A 21,372-nucleotide genomic window follows, 5' to 3' on the forward strand; every position below is an offset into this window, starting at 1 on the left:
TATTCAAGATCTATTTGGAGATTTGGAGAAGCAGGTGGGATTTGAAAGACACATCTCCAGTTTATCACTGGAACTATCAACATCCCATCCAGGAGCTTGAGATCCAACCCAAACCCCTCTGAAGATCCTCTCTGCCAAACTGTGTGGGGTTTTTGCTGCAACTTTGTATCATACAGTCATTATTAATGGTTTCTATTTGTTCATTCTGAAGAGCCTCAGCTTATATTTCACATTAACTCACTACAGCTTCACTGGCTGCTTCTGATCCCAGATTTAGTGAGTGGTGGGAGGGCAGGGATCTGTGGCTGAGGAGCTGGACAGACAGCCATGGATGAGGCAGCTCTGGATGAGGCAGCTCTGGATGAGGCAGCTCTGCATCATTTGCTGCAAAGCAAAAAGCAGATTTGTTCCTACCCTCCTAAAAATTAACCTGGTCAGAGGGAGATCCTCTGGAGTACCCCAGACCTAGAAGTGAATTATCAGTGCTAATAAACAACAGTGACAAAAGGCCTCCATTCCATAAATAAACAACAGGAGATGTTTGGGCTGCATTTGTTTACCAGGATTTGTCTTCTCAAGCTGGTACCATCTGTAAAATGCCCTTTTCTTTTGTTCACTCAGGTCCGACCCCTGCTGCAACAGCCAATGGGAGATCCGGCTCTGACTGATACCTGTGAAAAACCAGAACAGAACAAAAACAAAGAGAAAGAGAAAAGTTCTTCTTTACCAAACATTTTAAAGCTGTTTATCTACTGATAAAAGGTGGTGTCTTACAAAGCCCAGGAAGTTGTGATGCTTCAATCCCAGAAAATGCAGAGTTGAAGCTTCCCTGCCCCATCCCCAGCTGCCTGAACTTCTCCCTGGGGTTATGCTCAACCTTACTCAAAGCACACCCTGGAATCTGCACCATCAACCCCCAGGGAAAGAGGGTAAAAACTGGGAAGCCAAAGCTATCACTGACTTGAATTGTCCACAACTTCTGTGATCCCTAAACTTCTTCATCTGTGAAATGGGAACAAGTCCCTTCCCCACTATTATATATAAATAATGATTGTTAGGAAATCCTAATCATTCAATGCTTGAATAAGAAGGGAGATAAACATAGAAACCATATAGTTTATGTGATATAGATCAAATCAGCCCAGAAATGGAGCAAACCAACTGTCAGCAGCTGTAACAACAGCCAGAAAACAAACCAGAAGGGGCAGCTGTCTGTCAGCAAAGCAGGAGCCAAGCTCGAGGTACTCAGGCATGATTAGGGACAAAAGATTTTTCACATGTTTTTAAAGCAAGACGTCTAAGAAAACAGTAAAAAGAGCAAAAAAATCCTAGAAGTTAATTCAGTTATTTCCAAAGCGTGACAGGGAATGAAGGATCAATGCAGGAAGGGGAAGAAGTGATCAGCAGAGGAACCGAATAAAACAAGAGGCTTAGAAGTGCACGAAGAGGTGAGCCATAGGTTCATCAGAAAACATAAAAAAGGCAGAGTTGGCTGAGTAACTGAAGCAGTACTTCAGAACTCCCCATGCTTTCCACAAGGCCCTTCAGCCATCAGAACAGGTTAACAACATCCAAACTCCCCGGAGCAGTGAAGTTTTAGGAGGTGCTCCAAGTACCAATAAACTGCCAACACCACCTGTGCCACCACCTGCCCGGTGATATCACCCAGGCAGGTAGAGGCTGGCTCGCACACAGAACCCAAACTGCCTCCCCCCTCTAGAGATGCATCAAGGTTTTATAAGCTCTCATAATCATATGTAACTCATGAGAAACAGCCCCCTGTAGTTTTACCACTTCTAATGTGGGGGTTTATTATGCTTTTTGTTGTGTGTTGAAGGTAGTTAAGTTCAGAACGTCTCGACTCTCAAGTACCATATTCAGGTGGGTTTGCTCCAACCAGATTTTTTAAATCACGGAGTTTATACTCTTAATTGTTCTTCCTCAAACAGAATTCTGGAGGCTATGAAGTTTTAATTGTCCTGGGGGAAGGGGATGGGTGTGTTTTGTTTCGGATATAGGAGCTCACTGCTGTTCAACAGAGCTGTGCCCACAAAACAGAACCCGGTTTTCCCAAAACCCATTCCCAGAGACTGCCTTGCCCTCAACTGACAGAGTTCAGGAACAGCTGGGGCAGCCAAGAGCTGCCTACCCCCAGGGCCCACAGTGGGATCTAAAACTGAGTTTATACTACTAGGGAAGTGGAATTATTCAACCAGCCACAGTCCTGAGACCCTGCCAAGTTTACATCAAGGAGCTGTGGAAGCACACAAGTTAGTACCAAAAGAAGGCAGTGTAAGTTGATAACACTCTCTGGCCCAAAACAAGGCTCCAGTGTAGTTGAAATCCTGACATCTGCATGCCTGATCACCAGTGAAACACCAAGTTTTGAAAATTTGCAGCTCTTGACCTATTATTATGATTTCTAAAAGTCAATTCTTGTCCTCTGCTATGGGACACAAAGGTTTGTGTCTCACTGCTTCTGGCTGCCCTGCTCCCATTAATTAATCACTGGGTAACAGCTCCAGTCATTTACTTGTTTACTGCGGTCCACTTACACTTATTGCACTGAATTAGTGTGTGTTGAGTGTTTGGATAACAACCTAAGATACAAACACAAAGCACTGATAGATAAAAACTATAAACAGAGATTAAATGTCTGCCATGAGTGGAAAATACGAATTCTGCTCAAGAGGTTGCCTGACACTGTCACACGTGGCACAGATGTGACCACTCCAGACAATCTGCTCGAGGCAAGGCACAGCAGCAGGAGCCAAAAGACTCAAGCTGGGTCTTGCCATGTCCACTTTCAGGGAATCATAGGAAAATCTGAGTTGGAAAAGACCTTTAAAGGTCATCGAGTCCAACCCCCCCTGCAATGAGCCAGGACATCTTCAATTGGATCATGTTTTTCAGACCTCTGCTCAACCTGACCTTGAATGTTTCCAGGGATGGGGCAGCTACCACCTTCCTGACCAACCTCTGCCAGTGTTTTATCATCCTCATCATAAAAAGCTTCTTTCCACAAATTATGCACTGTCCCAACATCCTGAACTGCATCCAAGTTCTCCCAAACAGAGCTGGATCTGCGCTGGGATCCTTTTGTGGCTGTCATTTAACCACAGCAGCTGGGCCTCTGACTTACTGCGAGTCCTCACAGCTCAAAAAGCTGCTTCTGCAAGATGTTTTTAAGGCATAAAATTTATCTGCACCTCAGCAAGGTTTAGAGGCCCCAAAACTATATCCCAACAGCTTGACCAACCCCAGGTCACATGCAAAGACTTTCAGAAGAACTCATCCAGGATCTCCAAGATCGCAGTGCACTGAGATCCAAACCCATCCTTCACTCCTTTTAATATAAAAAGCAAACCCCCCCAAATTGTCACGTCAGTTTCTTGCATCTCAAGTGGGTTTCACACAGCTGACTCACAGGACAGTGGCCACCAGGACCCTCCTGTCACGTTGTCTCTAATCACACAGCCTTACAGAATTGCACTGGCAGGAAAAAAGAAATCATCCTGCTGCCAGAAGCAGATTAATGAAGTAAGTTCTCTTACTTCATGGAGTAGTGAAAATCCAGCTGTGCTGAGGAAATTCACTCTCCAGATGAAGCAGGATCCTCACGGAGGGCTGTGGTGCTCCGGGCTCAGCATCAGCAGGCCCAGGAACACACCTGGTTATGGACACCACCAGTTTTCTCACAGAAAAAAAATGAAGAAAAGTGGTCTCCACAAAGGATTGTTGCAGTTCAGCTGCTGACTCCTCGTGTCACACACCACTCCTTCCCACAGCAGGTCACGCTTCCCAGAGATAAACAAAACAGAGGCGACAGTCTGTGCTCACTCCCCTTGCTGGCCCTGCTGCCTCCTACACAGCTGATTCGAGGAGAGTTTCCCTTCCAAATACATAAAATAAATGGCAAAATACATCATCAAGAGCAGGCCACTGCTATGTGCAGCTCAAATCTGCTCATAACCCTCAACTCTGCTATTCATCAAGTCTTTGGAACTGGCTTTCACCTTCACAGATAGATTTGTTCAGCAGCTCTGCTTTGCATGTCTTTAATGTTTCTTTCAGGAGAGGTTTTCAGAAGCACCTGGAATACGTCAGACCTGGAGAAGAAAGTAACTGACTGTGTTTTAATTCTTCACTTTGTAAGCAAAGTCCCAGATTCAGAGAACAAGTGCTTGCAAAGGACATCTATCAATTTAGGAGATTAGCAAAGCTTGTTTACAGAAAACTTGCAAAGATCAAAATCACAGAAAAACAAATCTTCCTCTGTGTTGTGATGAGTAAAACAAAAAAAAAAAAACAAACCAGGAAGGAAAATGTTTCTCAGAATGTAGTTTCATGCCATTTCAGATGATCAGTAACTCAGGAGTTTTCTGAATTCCCTTCACAATGGAACTAGTTAAGTTTCACTGTGTATTGGTGTTTGCTCAGGATCCCTGTGTGTGGGTTCCAAACGTTTGGGGATTTTCTTTTTTCCAGCAGTGCTCCAAGGCTGCCCTCCACTGCACATGTGTTTAGCACAATCTAAAGCCAAGTCCTGGAGATCTCCTATCAATTAAGGCAGAGACAGCAGGACAGGGCTGGGTTGTACAAGCAGAATAACTGGGAAGGTTAACAGAACTGCACCCTGGAAAGCTCTATGTGCATTTAAAAACAACCAGAAAAATGACTTCTGCATTTTACCGCTGATGGGTTTTGGGTTTTTTAAAATGGTGGCTTGGTTTTTACGTTATTGAGAATTGAGAAAACTGAATCCAAACTTCTGCTCTGTAACCTCAGGAGAATAAGGGTTGGGTTTTTCTACTCCTTCACTCCCTATGTGTAAAAAACAGCAAAGGTAATATTTCCAAACCTTGCAGAGGCATCATCCATCAAACCACTTTAGCTCATCTGCAGAGGGCTCATCCCTGCGTTCTCCTCCCTCTCTCCTTTACTGTAGAACAGAAAGACATCAGTTCCTGAAAACACTTCCCCCACCCTCCATCTAACTTTGGAAGCTCAGACAGCATCTCTGAGAAAAGTTTACATTGCTGTCTTCATCCTTTGCCTTCTGACCACAACCTGGTGCCCAGGTACAATTCTCGTGGCAATTCAAGCCAACTGCAGCACGTGACTCCAAATTATGTTTGATAAAAATGTGGCAGCTCACCTGCCCCACGTGGGGCTGAACACCCACCCCTGAGCAGGCTGCAGGGATGTTAAAAGGAGCTCCAAACGCCAAGGCAGGAAATTTCGCAGGAACTATTATTAGCTCCTGTTTATACTGTCATTTTTCTTATCAGTAGGAGATTATTTATACAGAGCCCAACCCAAGTGCTTCTTGTTTATCTTATTACAGACACCATTAAAAAAGTTTCTATAAAAAGCAGCTCCTGTTTTTAGGACCAGCACTAGTAAGTGTTATGCTAAGTTTTTGCTTCTTATCAATCATTCCCTTATTTTCAAGTCACTATTTAATACCCCTGTTACTATTTTCCAACCTGCCCTGTTCCTCTCCATACACCAGGCAGCCCTGTAGGGTATCTTCCAGGTTTAATTTTTCCTGTCAGATTCATTATCTAAATGACTGTAAAAGTTTCTGGTAATTTTACAAGGATTAAGAGAGCCTCAACACTTTTCTACTGCAACAGCTGACTTTAACCTTCAGCTCTGTGCTCCCCTCTCCTGCATCCTCCCTCTCCATCACTTCCCTTGTGCTACAGCAGGAAAAACAAGAGGAAAAGCTGTTTACTGATGCAGAGCTGCTCTGTAGAACTGTGGCTGGTGTAGGAATGTGGATTCTGTGAGTGCTTTGCAATGTTAGAATTAAGATGGGGAAAAGGAGAAATATTTCTGAATGGAAGTGTAGTTTGAAGAATTGTCAAAATAAGGTAAAAAGGAGGTTTCAAGGGGCCACAGTTGCAGTAGAGGTTTCTGATCAAGGGCAGAACATGGCAAGTTACAGAATGGGGATAAATAAGGTTATAAGGACTGGGGAAACACAGAATTTTTTAGAATACTAAAGACAATTGGTAGAGGTTGAAAGGAAAAGTTGCCAACAGAGGTAGCCAAGTCAAGCCACCCTCCTGGACAGAGCCAGCCATAAATTTTTCATTTCTTTCTTGCCTCTTCCCAGGGCAGAAGGGATGAAGACTAAAAGCTAATTTTTCTAATTCTCTCTTGTATAAGTAACTTTTTACAGAAAATCTTTTATCAGTAAGACTAAGCCTGTAAATCTTGAGCTGATGCCATTTGGGATCGTATACTCTGCAAAGCCTCTGCCTATACAAATTGGTTTTTTACTGAACCAGAAGTGGTTCCCAGGCATTCCTTGGGAGTCTCTTCCCCAGCTGAAAGGGACATTGGAGATATCTAAGAATACTCAAGTCAGCCCCCACTCATCAGGCCTGAGACAGCTCTGGAAGGGAGAGCCCTGGGACACTCTGCTCCAGATCTCTGTCCTGAGCTATTTCAGTCACTCCTCACCACTCCCTGCTTCTGAGAGGAAGCTGATGTGTCTCCCTGCTATAGCTGAGCACAATCTTTAGTCCAGTCCTTCCAAACATCTCTTTGAGATTTACTATTTCTCTCAGATAAGCCCTAACTATGGACTTAGCAGGGGCACGTGCTACACAAGGCCGGGGGTTTATTTAAAATGAATCAGCCCCCACCAAGCACAGGGAGGATGACAAAGATGCAAAGATCTACTGGTTTCCCAGGGATTTGGCTTGAGAACAAGATAATACCACAGTGCCTTCAGCTCAGCCCTCGTTCTGTCCCACTGACTGCCTCAAGTGACACCCTGCAGTATTTCTCTGGTGCCTCTGTGAGCACACTGTGGATCCCCCTCGTGTTACGCAGGAGGGTTCCGTGGGAAGGGTGTGAAATTCAGTCAACCATGTCTGAAGTGGATGGCTGGTGTCATTTACTCACAGGAGGAAACAATGAGAGCTCCCAAAGGCTAAATGCCAACTGAATGCCAACTGAAATCCAAGAGAACAGGCTCAGGATGGAAGGAGTGAAAGGATCAGGTGTGAAGGGACTGGTCTTGCCTTTGCAGGGTTATCAAACACATGCACCAAGACACCCAGTTAATTATAATTAGATCCATTCCTTTCACTGATACACTTGGATCTGGTGTGGTGATTCTGATTCATTGACCCCACATGTGGCAGTCCCACAGACCAAAAAAAAAAAACCAAAACGTTGGCTCCTTTTGGAAAGGCTCTTTCTGTGCAATTTTCCCCTCTGTGCATTACTGCTCTTGCAAGGGAAGCCAGCCTGACTTGCTGGGTGCTACACAGAGGTTAATTCAGAGATGGGTTCTTCCAGGGCTTTACTCAGGCAAGGAATGAACAAAAGTAGGAGAGTGACCCACCAGCTACCAAAATTTTAGGGTTCAGGTACAATTTAAGTGATTAGACTTATTCTTTAATTTTTAAAGTACTAGTGCTATCATCTGATAAGGCAAGTAACATTCCTTACATTTACACAAATTGTTAATCTCTGTGATTTTCCAGATGAAACTGAAACCAGGGAAGGACAAGTCCTTTTCCCCAGGATGACAGAAGAGCTGGAGACATGGAAGGAATTCCTGGCTCCATGGCTGAAGCACCAGTTTTTGCTTGCCCACCTCAACTGCTGCCATGTCTGCAAACCCAGAGCTCCCAGAGAGGTGGGTTCTTGTGACATTTCAAATCCTGGAAATATCATTAAAGAACAACTTCCCTCCTACTGATTTGGCATTTCCAGACATCAGGGAACCTTAAAATCTATCTATTTCAAGATCTTTATCCAAGCTTGAGTTAAAAAATTACAAATTTTAAATGTGTAACGTGGGATTGAGCTTTCTGGGATTTATCATCAAGTCTTCATTCTACAAGAAGGGCTGGAGTGAATCCAGGGAAGGGAACGGAACTGGGGAAGGGGTTGGAGCACCAGGAGTGGCTGAGGGAGCTGGGAAAGGGGCTCAGCCTGGAGCAAAGGAAGCTCAGGGGGGACCTTGTGGCTCTGCACAACTCCCTGACAGGGAACAAGGGACAGGATGAGAGGAAACAGCCTCAAGCTGCACCAGGGCAGGTTCACATTGGATATTGGGAACAATTTCTTCATTAAAAGGTTGTCCAGCCCTGGCACAGCTGCCCAGGGCAGTGGTGGAATCCCCATCCCTGGAGGGATTTAAAAGCCGTGTGGATGTGGCACTTGGGGACATGGGTCAGTGGTGGCCTTGGGGGAATGGTCTTAGAGGGCTTCTCCAGTCAAGATGATTCTGAGCATACCATGAGCTCTGCTGTTCCAGGCAAGGCCTGTGTGCCTGGAAGGGAGAAATAACAACACCCCACACCACAGAGGAGCAGCAGGACTTTGTTACCCTCTGTGTAAAGCTCTGAGAAAACACCCAGGGAAGAAGTGGCACCACTGCAGTGAGTTCACCTGTCTGGATGTGACCTGTCAGAGCAGAGGCCACCCAGAACCACTGCTCCTTCCAGGTAAAATCCCAGCTGGTCTGCTCATCCCTCAACCTCCCTTCAGATTTTCATTAATCATGGCTCAAAGGATGGACAAAACTTCCAACTCTCATAGTCCAACTCCTGGCTGCAGTGGTACCAGCTATAGCTGTGTCTCCTGACTATTCATATACTTTTTAATATATAAATACACATTATCTCTCTCTCTCCATACCCAGAGATGCAGATACACATCTATTTGCCACACTCAACAAACAATTTAAGAATTAAGGAAAACTGTTCTCATTTTAAGATAAGAACTTCAGGCTTTATTATAATGCTGTAAAATAAAATCTGCCAGCACAAGCCACAGGAAAAAAAAAAAAAAGGAAATAAAAAAAAGAAAAAGTGATTCACTGGGGAAGTTCCATGATGTGCAGGACAATGGGTCTTAAATCAAAGGCATACATTATCATGACTAAGCTGACAGATCTGCACTGCAATGCAGAAAGCCAAGTGATATTCCAACATCTGCACCGTGCTCAGACAGGCAGTTCAGACACAGAGATTCCCAAAATGAGGAAAGGACTCCCCGAGCTCTTACCTGTTACCTGTGCAACAACTGCTTGGGAAATTCTCCGGTTGGCGAGGAAGGCTTTGATTTCCTCCTTTATCACACTGCTGTCCCTCCTACCAAAATAAAGAAACAACAGGACACACAAAAAGAGGGACGGACCAAAGTGCACCTGGAAGATGGAAAATGCCTTTATTTCCTCTCTTTAGGGGACAAGGAGTGGGGAAGGCTGGCATTAAAACAGCCCAAGTGCCTCAGCGCTGGACACTTCTTTTACCAAGTGTCACGTTTGATCAAAGCACCGTAGCAGGAGAATGGATGACTCATGTCCCATATAATTCATATTAGGTGCAGCACTGCCATATGGAATGTACAAAGTTTCATTACACAGGGATGAATAAATCTCTCATACCAGCATAAAAACCTCACTCATAAAAATGAGGCAGAAAAATAAAAAATAAGGATAGCAGGGGCTGCATGGTTAGTTACCCAAATGAATATGCATACACCAACCTCCTCCAGCATTCCAAGGAAAAGATCTGAAATTTTGCAGCCTCTGTCCCCCCACCCCTACTTTAGTCCCCTACTTAGTCCAGAACTTGCACTGAATGAATGAACTGAGATCTTTGTATGATTTTTACAAGGTTGGTACAGGGAGTTCAGAAAGGGCTAAAACTGTGCTAAAGACCAAATAAACTGGAGGTTGCACAGGTACAGTGATATGCAGCAAATTTCAACTGAAATAAACACACAACTTTCCCCTCCTCTTCCTCTCTCCCTGCCTGAGAAGGGCAGGCCATTAAAACCAGCCTTTATTAGGCTTCATGGGATATTTCCCTTCCCCTTCTCCCCTCCTGCCCCAGACGCATTGAAGGCAGACTCAAGTTTGCCAATGTAAATGCAGAATGAATTCTGTGCTGTGGCTTCATTTTTATTTCTGTACCCAACACTCATCTTCCATATGCCTGCAAATAGAAGTAATTTCAGTTTAAATAAGCCCTAAAAGCATTACCTGAGACTCACTGCACAGGAACCCAAACCTCAGCCATGGGAACTTGGCACTCTGCTGTACTCACCCCCTTCCTGCACGATTCCATCATCTGCAGCCGACAGCAAATGAGGTTGATCGGCTTTTCTCACTGCTCATCTCTAATCCTCTGCCCCCAAAGCCACATCTTTCCCTGAAATCTCCCAACTACTTCCAACACATTTCCATCCTGGAGCTTATGGACCCCAGTCCTCTCATAGGTATGTCAGGAATGTTGCAATGTTGAAGGGGCAAAAAGAATAAATTCCAACATCATGACCATAACTGTTTTGAGACATTTGGCCTTTCCTCTTATTTCTTTCTGCTCTCAAAGCCCACTGACTCTGACTTTCATCCTCAGGAGTATAATCCCCTCCTTTCATCTTTGCCATAATGCTGAAAAGGAAGCTGCTAAAAGTAAAGGAAGGTCAGTCCTGAAAAAAAACCCCACCCAACTGGCTCTCACTGAAAACTTCTGCTTCTTCTTTATTATTTGCATTTTCCTGCTCCACTCTGCAAATCCCTGCCACAAACTACAAACAGACAAAATGCATCCTCTGCAGATCCCACTGGAAAGCACTGACCAATCCAAGCTGGATTCCCTACTCTCCCTCTTTATGGAAGGAATTCCAGCAAGTGTGAAATAGTGGAGGAGGAGTCATGTGAATCGACACTTGATCAGAATCCTGAATAAAAGCAGGGTGGAAAATGAGTGCTCTAATATCAATCCCAATATATGGTACAGCATGGGAAAAACTATTTCAGCAGTCAGACTGTGGGACACCCACAGAGGGTCAGGGGCTACCTCCACAAGACAGGTGAGAGGTTCTAGGATGGTGACCATTGGGGAACTGGCAGGAACAACTGTCTGAAGCAGCTCCTGCTCTCCTGATAATCATCAAATCCTCATGGAACGGTGTGGGTTGGAAGGGACCTTTCACGTGATCAGTCCAAAACTACTGCAATAAGTAGGGATATCTTCAACTAGATCAGGCTGCTCAGAGCCCTGTCCCACCTGACCTTGAATGTTTCCAGGGATGGGGCATCCACCACCTCCCTGGACAACCTGTGCCAGCATTTTACCACCCTACAATCCCTATTTGAGCAGTCCACCAACACACCCATTACTGCTGAGCCACTTCTCACCTCCAAACTTTTGACAGAGACTTTCACTCACCTCATCAGCTCCTCCACTTTGTCGTCGATGTCCAAGTCCTCCTCGGAAGCCTCGAAGCTGTAGGACCTCTGGGCCAGGCTGTTGGCCAGGGGGTAGCGGGTGGGTGACATCTTCCCGTTGAAGGCAGACAACCTCTCGTTACTCTCCCTCCCGTTCTGATTCGTAGTGCAAGGCTGTGGGGAGGTGTCGTAACTGTTGCTCGGGGATGGGGACATCCCGGAGTGCTGGGTCTGTGTGGAAGCCGTGGCCGTCGAGGAAGACGCCGGGACGTTGTTGGTGCTGTTGGTGTAGGAGCCGCCTCCGTAGCCAGACCTTCTCCCGAATTTGTCACTATGCTCTTGGTCGAGACGGTCCAAGGTCTCCAGGGCGTGCAGGATCTCATGCCTGGTCATTCCCGTGCGTCTCAGGCGCTGCAGGAGGTCGATCTGCTCTATGGTGAATCTTGGCTCGTCCGTGTAGTGAGACATGGTTTCCAGCAGGCTGGAAACGAGGGGAAACACAAAATACTTCAGTTCAATAGTCCTACGTGGCACATGGAAAGTACTTTATATGCTTGAAAGATAATTTTGGTGCCATTTTAAGACACACACATGACAGATCCAAAATCCACCTTCAAACAACCTCAGCCAGACACCTGCCATGAATGCCAATCTCACTGCACAGCAGAAGGGTTTATTTTCCTTGGAGTGCTCCAACAGCCTTTTGGCCCTCTCCTGACATTCCCTACACCTGAATCAACCCTGCAGTTTGTGCCCTTTTGCTTTTGATAAACCGCTGCTACAGAGACTGTGGCTGCTCAGTAATTAAGGCTGCAACTTGATTCCAGACAAAATTTTGCCCAGTGTTAAGTACCCACCAGACAGAAATCTCAGATTTCTGTGCTGGCCACAGATCTGAGTTTTTCTGGACAAGTTTTAACCAGCTATGACATGAGATTTATCAATCTCAACTCTTTCAAATCTTAACTACAAAGCATTCGAGTTGCCCTAACTTTTGTTGCTACCTTGAAAAAAAAGGAGATAAAAACACACCTAGCGGAAATTCTAGTGGCCTGTAGGACCCAAGCTGATTTGACTGAAGTTGGATTTCTGAAGTTAGAACTTTTGAACCTGGAATGTTGTCACAGATTGCCTGCCCTGACAAGGAAAGTGCAGCACATCCAATTACTCCTGAGCTTTCATTTAAAGAAATAAGTCTTCACCCTTTTCCCCTCCAAGAACTGGCTCCTCAGGTAACTCGATCACTGTGGTGGCTCAACAAAAGCATTTTTAACTCCTAAACTTCCCAAGGTGCCACAACAATGAACATTATTTGCTGCAAAGCCCAGAAGTGGAACTGAAAAAAATCACAATATGCTCCCTTAATCGCTCTTCTTTCCTAAATCTCCTGGCTACAGATCCAAATGTCATACAAACAACAAGATCTCCTCCTTCAGAACTCTCGATCTTGAGAAGAAGGGATGGCAGATGGAGGGCAGGCAGAACTTGGCAAGCAGAATACGGCATTTTCCATCCTTCTCGGGAATCTTCTCGTGAGTCAAGGGTTTATTACCATTCCTGCAGGAGAGCAGGGTGAAGAGATCACTCAAACTCCAGGAGACATGACAGAGCTGATGTAGAATCCCTACGAGCCAGAGCAAATCACAGCTGAGGGAAAGTCAAGGAAGAATTCCAAGGACCCTGCGAAAGCCAGGAGAGGGATGATGGCTGCCAGGCTGAGAGACCCTCCAGGGACAGGGCTGCCTATTCCTCCCCACAAACTTTGAGGATGACTCCTCATGTCCATTTTTGCCCTGGCACAGAGAAGCTCCCAAAAGGAGTCCTGGGATGACTCGAGGTCCGTAGCTGGGGCCGAAGAACAACACTGAGAACTGGCTTGTTGGAGTAGAGCTGGAGCAGAGCTGTAAAGACAAACCCAGGATGCACAAATCCACAGAAATGGCATTTGCAGCCTGGAAAATACAGAAATGAGAAGAAAGTCCCATCTTTGCCCTCATCAAGCAACTACTGAGCCCCCTTCATTGTTTTGTAGGAGAAGGAAGCAGGAGGACAATGCAAGGGGATGACTCCCATCCAAGAAAATGCCTGTGTGAGAAGACAGACGTTCTACATCCACATCACAGCTTCAGCCCAACGGGAATGTGCTGTCCTCTGGACAATTGATTACTGGAAATGTCCAGGCCATTTTATATTTTCCAAGACAAACACCCAGACTGTTGAACCACAGGAGGGCACGGCAGGCAATGCAGCAGTCAACCTGCAACTGACTGGAATTGTAAAAACCACGATTTGGAAGTGGCATCCCAGCCTGAGACCTTCAGAGCTTGACAGGGAGCATTTGGAAACAGACGCTGTGTTCTAGGTTTGGCCTCAGGGGGAGGCAGGGCTGCTCCATCCTTCTCTCCCAGCTTCAGGAGAAGTGTCACCTGGACTTACTGACTCATCACAGACAGCTCCAAGCAGCACAGTTTTCAAACAGAAAATCTCTTTAAGCATCTGGCCTTGAAGTGCTTTTCACTGGATATGCCAGCTCACCTTTCCTCAGGGAAACACCTGGTTGGGGCATTTCTTACCTTGTATTTCTAATGTCACCATTTCCTGGATCATTTATCTGTCAATACCAATTTTCATGTGCTCAAGTTCTTCGTTTGAACTGAAGAACTTAATGAGCCAGAGCCTTCAACCAGAATTACCTCCACTCAAAATTCCTACTTTACAGACTCTTCAAGATTTAATACTAAAACATACTTTAAATTATTTAATCTTCCATTTATCACAGACACAAAACCCAGAACTTTTGTCCTTGTAGCCCTGTGAACTAAAAAAATTCCCATCTGACAAAAACAAGACTTTCCAGATGGCTTCAAAAATGTCAAGCAACACAGAACTCATTTCACAAACTCATGGAATTACAGAATGGTTTGGATTGGAAGGGGCTGTAAAATCATTTAGTTCCACCCCTGCCATGGGCAAGGACATCTTCCATATCCCAGGGTGCTCCAAACCCCATCCAGCCTGGCCTTGGACACTTCCAGGGATTCAGGGGCAGCCACAGCTTCTCTGGGCATCCTGTGCCAGGGCCCTCACACCTCCTGCAGCAGTTGGTGGCCATGGCCAGCGATTCCCTTTAAAATTTGGGTGTCATTCCTAATTTGTCTGAAGTACCAGGGCTCAGCTCCTGGATCTGGGTGCCCAGGCCAAATTAATCTCCTTTAGTGAATTACATGCAATGATTTGGTGAATCCTAAGTGTCCTTTGGTGAATTACAGCAATGAAGTGCAGAGTTCTCAGACGCAGGGCCAAGGGTTGACCTCTGGTCACTTGTGGCCGTACAAGGGAAAGAGCTCCAGCCTCAATTTGTCCCACTTTGATACAGCTGAGCTTGTGCAGGAATTTCAATTCACAGGGATGCAAAGGCTGCTGAGCACAGACACCCTCTGCCCCTGGAATAAGATGTTCAGTGATTTCCAACTTGAATTCTAGGGTCCTGTTCATCAGTGGACTTAGAAGCCTTGCAGAAAGTAATGGAAGAGTAGCAAACCTACTGTCAAATTAACTCCATGATACTGTGTTTGACACAACCACTGGAAAAATGTGGGCAATTTGAAAAAAAAAACAAACTAAAATCAATGATCTGCCTGTCTGTCCATGCAAAGTATTCTTACAGGCCTCCGACCCTTTTAAGGCAACTTCTGGGTAATTTTTTCAACACTTAAGAGGTAAGAACACCAAAATTAGAGCATCTCCCTGCTGGTCTCACTAATGTCATACAGAGATGTCCAAACTGCCTTGTTTATACCTACATACTCAGCTTATATTGCACTGACACATCTCACTGGTCTTCTTGACCTGCAACTCCTGTTCCCATCTTCACGTGCTTTTCTGCACAACCATAAGATCTAGAAATAATGCTCCTGAGGGACTTTTATGTATTGAAAACAACTGCAGGAACTTGGAATTTTCCATTAAAACCCCAAAACAAATATTGCAAAACGTGGGATTATTGAACATGTTCCAACATTGCCAACTATCTACAACTTTTTAATGAGTAACTACAGCAAGCATTATTTCGAACTGTTACTCGAGCAGGGCTTCAGTTATTTTCCCTTCTTAAAATATTTTAATAAACTTACCCTGTTTAAAGATCAATTTACAAAGCAGTTAAGTAAATCAGCCATTTTAGAATCACCCTAATTTCATTCACCTCATTAATGAGTGGATATTCTCCACCACTTCATCCCCCCCACACCGCAGTAAGAGCCTCTTATCCTCCTGCACTCCTCTGACTACCTGTAATTCAATTTGCTTCCCCCTCTTTTTCCTTGTGAAATACAATCAACTGCAAAAGTAGCAAGAAGTAAAATAAGACAGAGACAAGCAAAATGATTGCGGGGGCATAGGAGAAAATCAAGATGGAAAATACTTTTCCTGAGAACACGGACCGTGGACTGACTCTGCTGTAGGCAAACTTTGCTGCCTGTGTAGCAAAATATCCTCTACATCCCATGCTTTATCTGCTATCAGTTAGCAAAACTCTCACCAGTGCCAATGGGCTGTCAAATTTCCTTGGGGAGACACCCAAAAAAAGAGAAGCAACCAAGGGAGAAGAGCTGTGCATTTTTCTCCCTGAAATTTTGCAAGCAAAACCTCTGCAAAGTTCTAATTAAGCTCAAAACCAGAAGTCACCAATTTTTTAACAACTGAATCTTGCCCTTAAAACAAAGTTTCTTTAGGTCCTGACAGGAAAAAAATAAGTAGCCTGAAGTATCAAACTTATTTACATTCCGTAAACTAAGTTGGCAATCATCCCCCAAAAAGATGGTCCTATTCTACCATTCTAAAGCATTAAACCTTCATGCTCATCTTTCATGTCTCATCCAAAAGCAACCTAAGGTACCTGAATATCAGACTGAAGGCAGAACTCTAAGGAGGTAAGTAAAAAGGAATTTATTTTCCCTCTCAAACCCACAGATATAAAATATCCAGCAGGTCCCAACCAGCCCAATGCAGCACCACTCCTCCCCTTCTAAAGGGACTTTGTGGAGTGGAGGCTGTTCAGGGGCAGAACTGCTCCCACCAGCATTGCCTTTCCTGCTCATACCACCAAGATTTATTTAACCTCTTTTTTTAATGAATTTCACCCTTTGGATGTGGGGTTCCCTCCTCAGTTTGACAGTCCTGATCTCCAGTGGGAATACGTGGCCAGTGTTCTCTTCCCTTATTTTCCTGCATTGCATAGAGAAAAGTAAGGAAAAACACATCAAGGGTTTCTCACCTACTCTCACAGCCCAAGCCCACGCTGATACAAGAATCATTTACCCAGCACTTAACTTTCTAGGTGATGGAACACAGCAGAATAATCCCATAAAAACAGCTACGAGCTAAGTCCATGTCCAATTGAACTCGCAGAAGTTCAAAGCAATTCAATTACCCGTTTGGGAATAAGGCCAGACACCAGCCTTAACACCTCTAACACTTGAGAAAATGGCTCTGGACTCTTTAATGATCACAAGAAATCATTTTTTCCACTCTTCTACTCACTGTAGATGAGTACGAAGCATTCTAGCATCACTGAGGAGATGCTCTTCTACAGAGGTCCTTCTCCAATTTCCATTAAAATTCACTCCTTTATCTAATAAGCAAAGCTCGAGACTTAGAAAACCAGTTGTGCTTTTTGATATAAGACCTATACTTGATATAATCTGCATAATATGGATGTGGGCAAGAGCCAAAGTGTTCAGAACAGGATCCTAAGTCTGGTAATTGGTTTAAGAATGATTCTGATCAAGTCCCAACAACTGAGGCGAACGGGATGGGGAGAGATGCCAACATTTACCCTTTTCTGACACGTGGCACGGGGTAGGACCCCCCTGCACTGCACTGTCCTGCTCACAGGGGCATCCAGGATCTGTCATCTCATTTATTACAGCACCAGCAATTTTTGCAACATCACAGGCACCTCCTTGGTGTCACTCAATGCCATCTCAACATTTAAATGGAAGAGCAAAATCACGACGTAAATTGTGGCTTTCCAGCTGAAATCGGTTCTTCCAAAGTACACAGCTAAAAAATCACTCTCTACAACTCGTTAACTAAATCAGAGTTTTAACTAGCACAGTCTAACAGCTTGAACTCCTTAACCTGCCAGATTTTTCCTGTGTGTCTGTGCAGACAGTACTGGTGAGAACTGCAGCCCGAACAGCTGTGGAGGTGGATGTCCTCCCAATACTAAAAGCGAGCATTAAGGATGGCATTGCTATTTCCAAAGCAATGTAATTTGCTTATCACCCAGTCTGATACTCAACCACCTAATTCACATGAAGTACTGCTCTGGATGCTTCCTACGAGAACCAGTGACTACAAAGAAACTCCACTTCCAGCTGCCCACTCTCAATTTTTTAACCCTGTTGTAGGTTATGCAAGCTTGTTTCTCTCTCCACACATATTTATGAGATCCAAGGACCAAGCACAGTTTCATTCAGTCCCTCCTTTTCTACACAGAATCTCAGGCTGGTTGGGGTTGGAAGGGACCGTAAAGGTCATCTGCCACGGGCAGGGATGGTACTGAGAGATGAGGTTGATCAGGGCCCCATCCAACCCTTTACCCATCCCAAAGGATGCATCTTACATCTTGGTTTTTACAAGATGCTCAAAAGAAGGGCTTTCACTGAGCTACAGCTGTTCCAAAAACAGAGCACTGACATATCACAAAATAAATCCCAGAATCACAGATTATTCTGAGTTGGAAGGGACCCACAAGGATCATCAAGCCCAGAGGCAAAGACTGTGACCCTTCCAGGGCAGCTCTAAGGCACTGCTGGAAGAGAATTGGGGCATTTAGGGCATAACAGTACCCAGTCTTCTGAAATTCAAGCTTTGGCTTTTTCTCTTCTCACTGAACTAGTGAATCTCCTTTAATTCAGAGGGTGGTGGAGCCCTGCCACAGGTTTGTCAGAGAAGCTGTGGCTGCCCCATCCCTGGAAGTGTCCAAGGCCAGGTTGGACAGGGCTTGGAGCAACCTGGGATAGTGAGTGGCATCCCTGCCATTGGAATGAGATGATCTTTAAGGTTCCTTGCAACCCAAACCATTGTGTGATTCGATGATTCACAGCAATATAAATATTTCAGAACCACTGAAAACTTTGCACCATATTAAGCAAAGCTGCCTTCAAACCAGGAGCTGATGCTGTGAATTCTGGGGCGTAACAGAGGATTAAGGATCTGACTCATCACTTATGCTCATCAGTTGCAACTCCAGTATTTTCAGAGGAGTTGCACCAGTTTTCAAGAGAGAGAGAGAAAAAACCTCAGGCCTGAAGTGCTCATCATGTCAACGAACACAGAGCCATCCTCATCCATACGTTTGCATAATTATCTCCTGCAGTTGCATCTCTGGGTTCTGATTTTCAAAAGAAGGCCTCCACTACCATTCATCCTGATTCACAAACAAAATGTAATTCTTCTAATGACTGCTCTCATCCCAGGGAAATGAGAGCCTCGCACTGCAGCAAGGAGGGAAATCAGGCTCCGAGCTGAGCCACGGAGGCTCAGCGTCACCAGCTCTGCTTAGGGATGCAAAACAGCGGCTCTGGAATGCAGAGCTCTGCCACACGCCTTCGATCAAAATGGGGACAATTAATAAGAGCAGCCTGAAACTTCTGAAAATAAATCCGGCGTAATCAAATACTCACCGCTACACAAATTAGAGGAGGCAAGCTGAGAGCAGAATATCAACACATCGTTTCTTCAGGAGGCTTCAAGTTTCTCAGCTGGTTAAAGAGCCCCAAACCCCGACTCACTATTCTACACAAGCTGTTCTTCCACTTATTCTCTGAAATTCTCTGCTGATAAAATGATTTTACTGGATGCTGGCAGTGAGCAAACCCAGCAGTTTCGCCACTCGGGTGAGTAACTTAACTCTGCTTTACATCTCTGGGAAAGAGAGAGAGAACTTGGGATTGATCTTACAAGGCAAAAATATAATATAAATGGCAATTATTGTCATAATCCAAGTCTTACAAAAGGGACTGACCTCTGACTAAGCACAGGGCTGGCAGCCAGATACTTCTGAATTCTACTCAAGGCACACACACTGATTCACACTGACACCTTATCTGTCTAACCCTAACCTTCCCTACTTCCAAAATCTGGGTTTCCTGCTGTTATTGCAACTCTACAGCAACAAGGCAGGAATTCAAACTCTGAGCCTGGATTCAAGGGCAGAATGAGGGACCAGAAGGACTAACAAACAGAGGGAAAAGCTGTAGTGGCAGCTGAGCGCTGAACCAGGGCCCAAAGCCCAAACCTGTGCCAAGAGCAAGGAGGAGCTCTTGGATTTGAGAGCCAAAGACTAAACTTTGGATATATAAGCTCTGTAACAGCTCCCAAAGCAGGACTTGTGTGCTTTACTTACAGTAAATCTTATGAACACACTGAAATAGTGTAATCCATGTGAAGAAACAGAGTCATTAAAAAAGTCATCAATAAAACTGAGACATAGGCCTGCCATAGACACCAGACTGGCTCATCCCTGGAAGTGTTCCAGGCCAGGCTGGATGGAACTCGGGAAACCTGGGATTAGAGGAACGTGTCCCTGCCCATGGCAGGGGGTGGAACTGGATGAGCTTTAAGGTCCCTTCCAACCCAAACCCAAACCACTCTGGGATTCTATGATAATTCATAATTTTTAGCTGGCAAGACTACAGGGTATAGGGCTGTCTTCTGCCTCCTCTATTTAATATCAAAATTTGACCAATCCTTTATTAAAATCCAGGCAGAATCTCAGAACTCTTCTCCATTAATTCTGCCACCTGGGGTATCAAAATACTGGAATCACAAGATCCCTGTGAGGCAGGGAAGTAACACTACACTAATTTTTGTGACCGGGAGCTCCCAGAGAAGGGCTGGACTTTGGACAAGTCCAAATGACTTGTTCAAAGTAACACAGGAATTTTGCAAGAAGGCAGAACAAGAGCCTGGCCAAACTCTTGAGCATGTTCTCACCACACATACAAGGTCCATCTATAGCATCAGACATGACAAGGTGTAGGACAATTCTCAAACGAAGCCATCATCAGGATTTCCACCACCTCTTCCACACATGAAGAAAAGGAGACATTCTGAAGTATTTCAGGTACCTTCGCTCTCCTTCAGGATCTAGCACCAGCACTAGCTACCAAAACACTTCCTCAAAAGAGAAATTTGTTACTTCAGAAAACTAAAATCCAAACCCTGTTTGTTCAGCAAACAGCTGAACCTCACCTACCCCTGTTTTTGTGCTTAACTACAAAGCGAATTATTTTCCACTAGAAAAACAGTTGGCAAGTGCAGTTTTACTGGCACAGCCTTAGTGAAGACAGAGATTATACTTGGAGAAATCAGGAATAGAAAACAGTGTCTCCTTGAAGAAAATAAATCATAATAGCAAAAAACCATGGGCTTCTGGTCACTGCTGCTTCCACACTGGAGTTTTATTTTAGTTAAAAGCATTTCAGAAAGAAATGAATATCCTAATTAATGCTCTTAAAGCAACAAACATCTCTTTGTGTAACCCAGACCCGAACTAGGGAAATTTCCTGCATGACAGACAAGACCCAGTCTACATTCCACACTGCCAAGGCCACCACTAACCCATGTCCCCAAGTGTCACATCCACACAGCTTTTAAATCTCTCCAGGGATGGGAATCCACCACTGCCCTGGGCAGCTGTGCCAAACCCTTTTGAGGAAAAAAATTCTTCCATTCAACAGGATTTTTTCTTTAGGTCACTTTAGCTGTGAAATCATGAATTAACTCCTCATCCTGGTTTATCTTGAAGTAAAACCAAGGGCTCAGGCAGGGCATTGTTTCAGTTAAAGAAGCTAAAAAAGCCAACTGAATAATCCGAGTCACCCACTATTTACATGATACCTTGTCACCGAAGACAAAAAGAGAAAATCAGCTGAGTTTTCTGTTGGCTGAGTTTAATTAACCTGTTTTGTGTCACATTTCAAGGACACTGGACAAGTACAGCTCAGCCTGTGGTGATTTTCTAAGCCACTGTAACTCCAGAGCCTGCTCTTCAATCTGTGCTGACTTGGTAGAGTTCACACTCTTCTTTTCTTCCTGTTGTTTTCCCTAAATGATGACAAGGCTTCAATCCAGTTCTTTTCCATCTGCAT

At 44.7% G+C, this 21,372-nt stretch overlaps 1 protein-coding gene across 9 annotated transcripts in view; it reads right to left on the bottom strand.

Moving 5' to 3' along the window:
* Positions 1-21,372, bottom strand: part of HMBOX1 (homeobox containing 1) — a 118,151-nt gene that overhangs the window by 48,222 nt on the left and 48,557 nt on the right. For all 9 annotated transcript variants that reach the window (XR_011150068.1, XM_069011858.1, XM_069011861.1 and 6 more), the window contains exons 3-5: positions 11,214-11,693; positions 9,040-9,125; positions 561-671 (exon numbers count right to left, since the gene is read on the bottom strand). Coding sequence is in view for 8 of the 9 variants with exons in the window: in XM_069011861.1 (XP_068867962.1) it covers positions 561-671; positions 9,040-9,125; positions 11,214-11,693 (677 nt within the window). In the remaining variant the exon portion in view is untranslated. The remainder of the gene's footprint in view (positions 1-560; positions 672-9,039; positions 9,126-11,213; positions 11,694-21,372) is intronic.

The sequence above is a fragment of the Aphelocoma coerulescens genome, chromosome 3 (assembly GCF_041296385.1).
Source record: "Aphelocoma coerulescens isolate FSJ_1873_10779 chromosome 3, UR_Acoe_1.0, whole genome shotgun sequence".
NCBI classification, from domain to species: domain Eukaryota; kingdom Metazoa; phylum Chordata; class Aves; order Passeriformes; family Corvidae; genus Aphelocoma; species Aphelocoma coerulescens.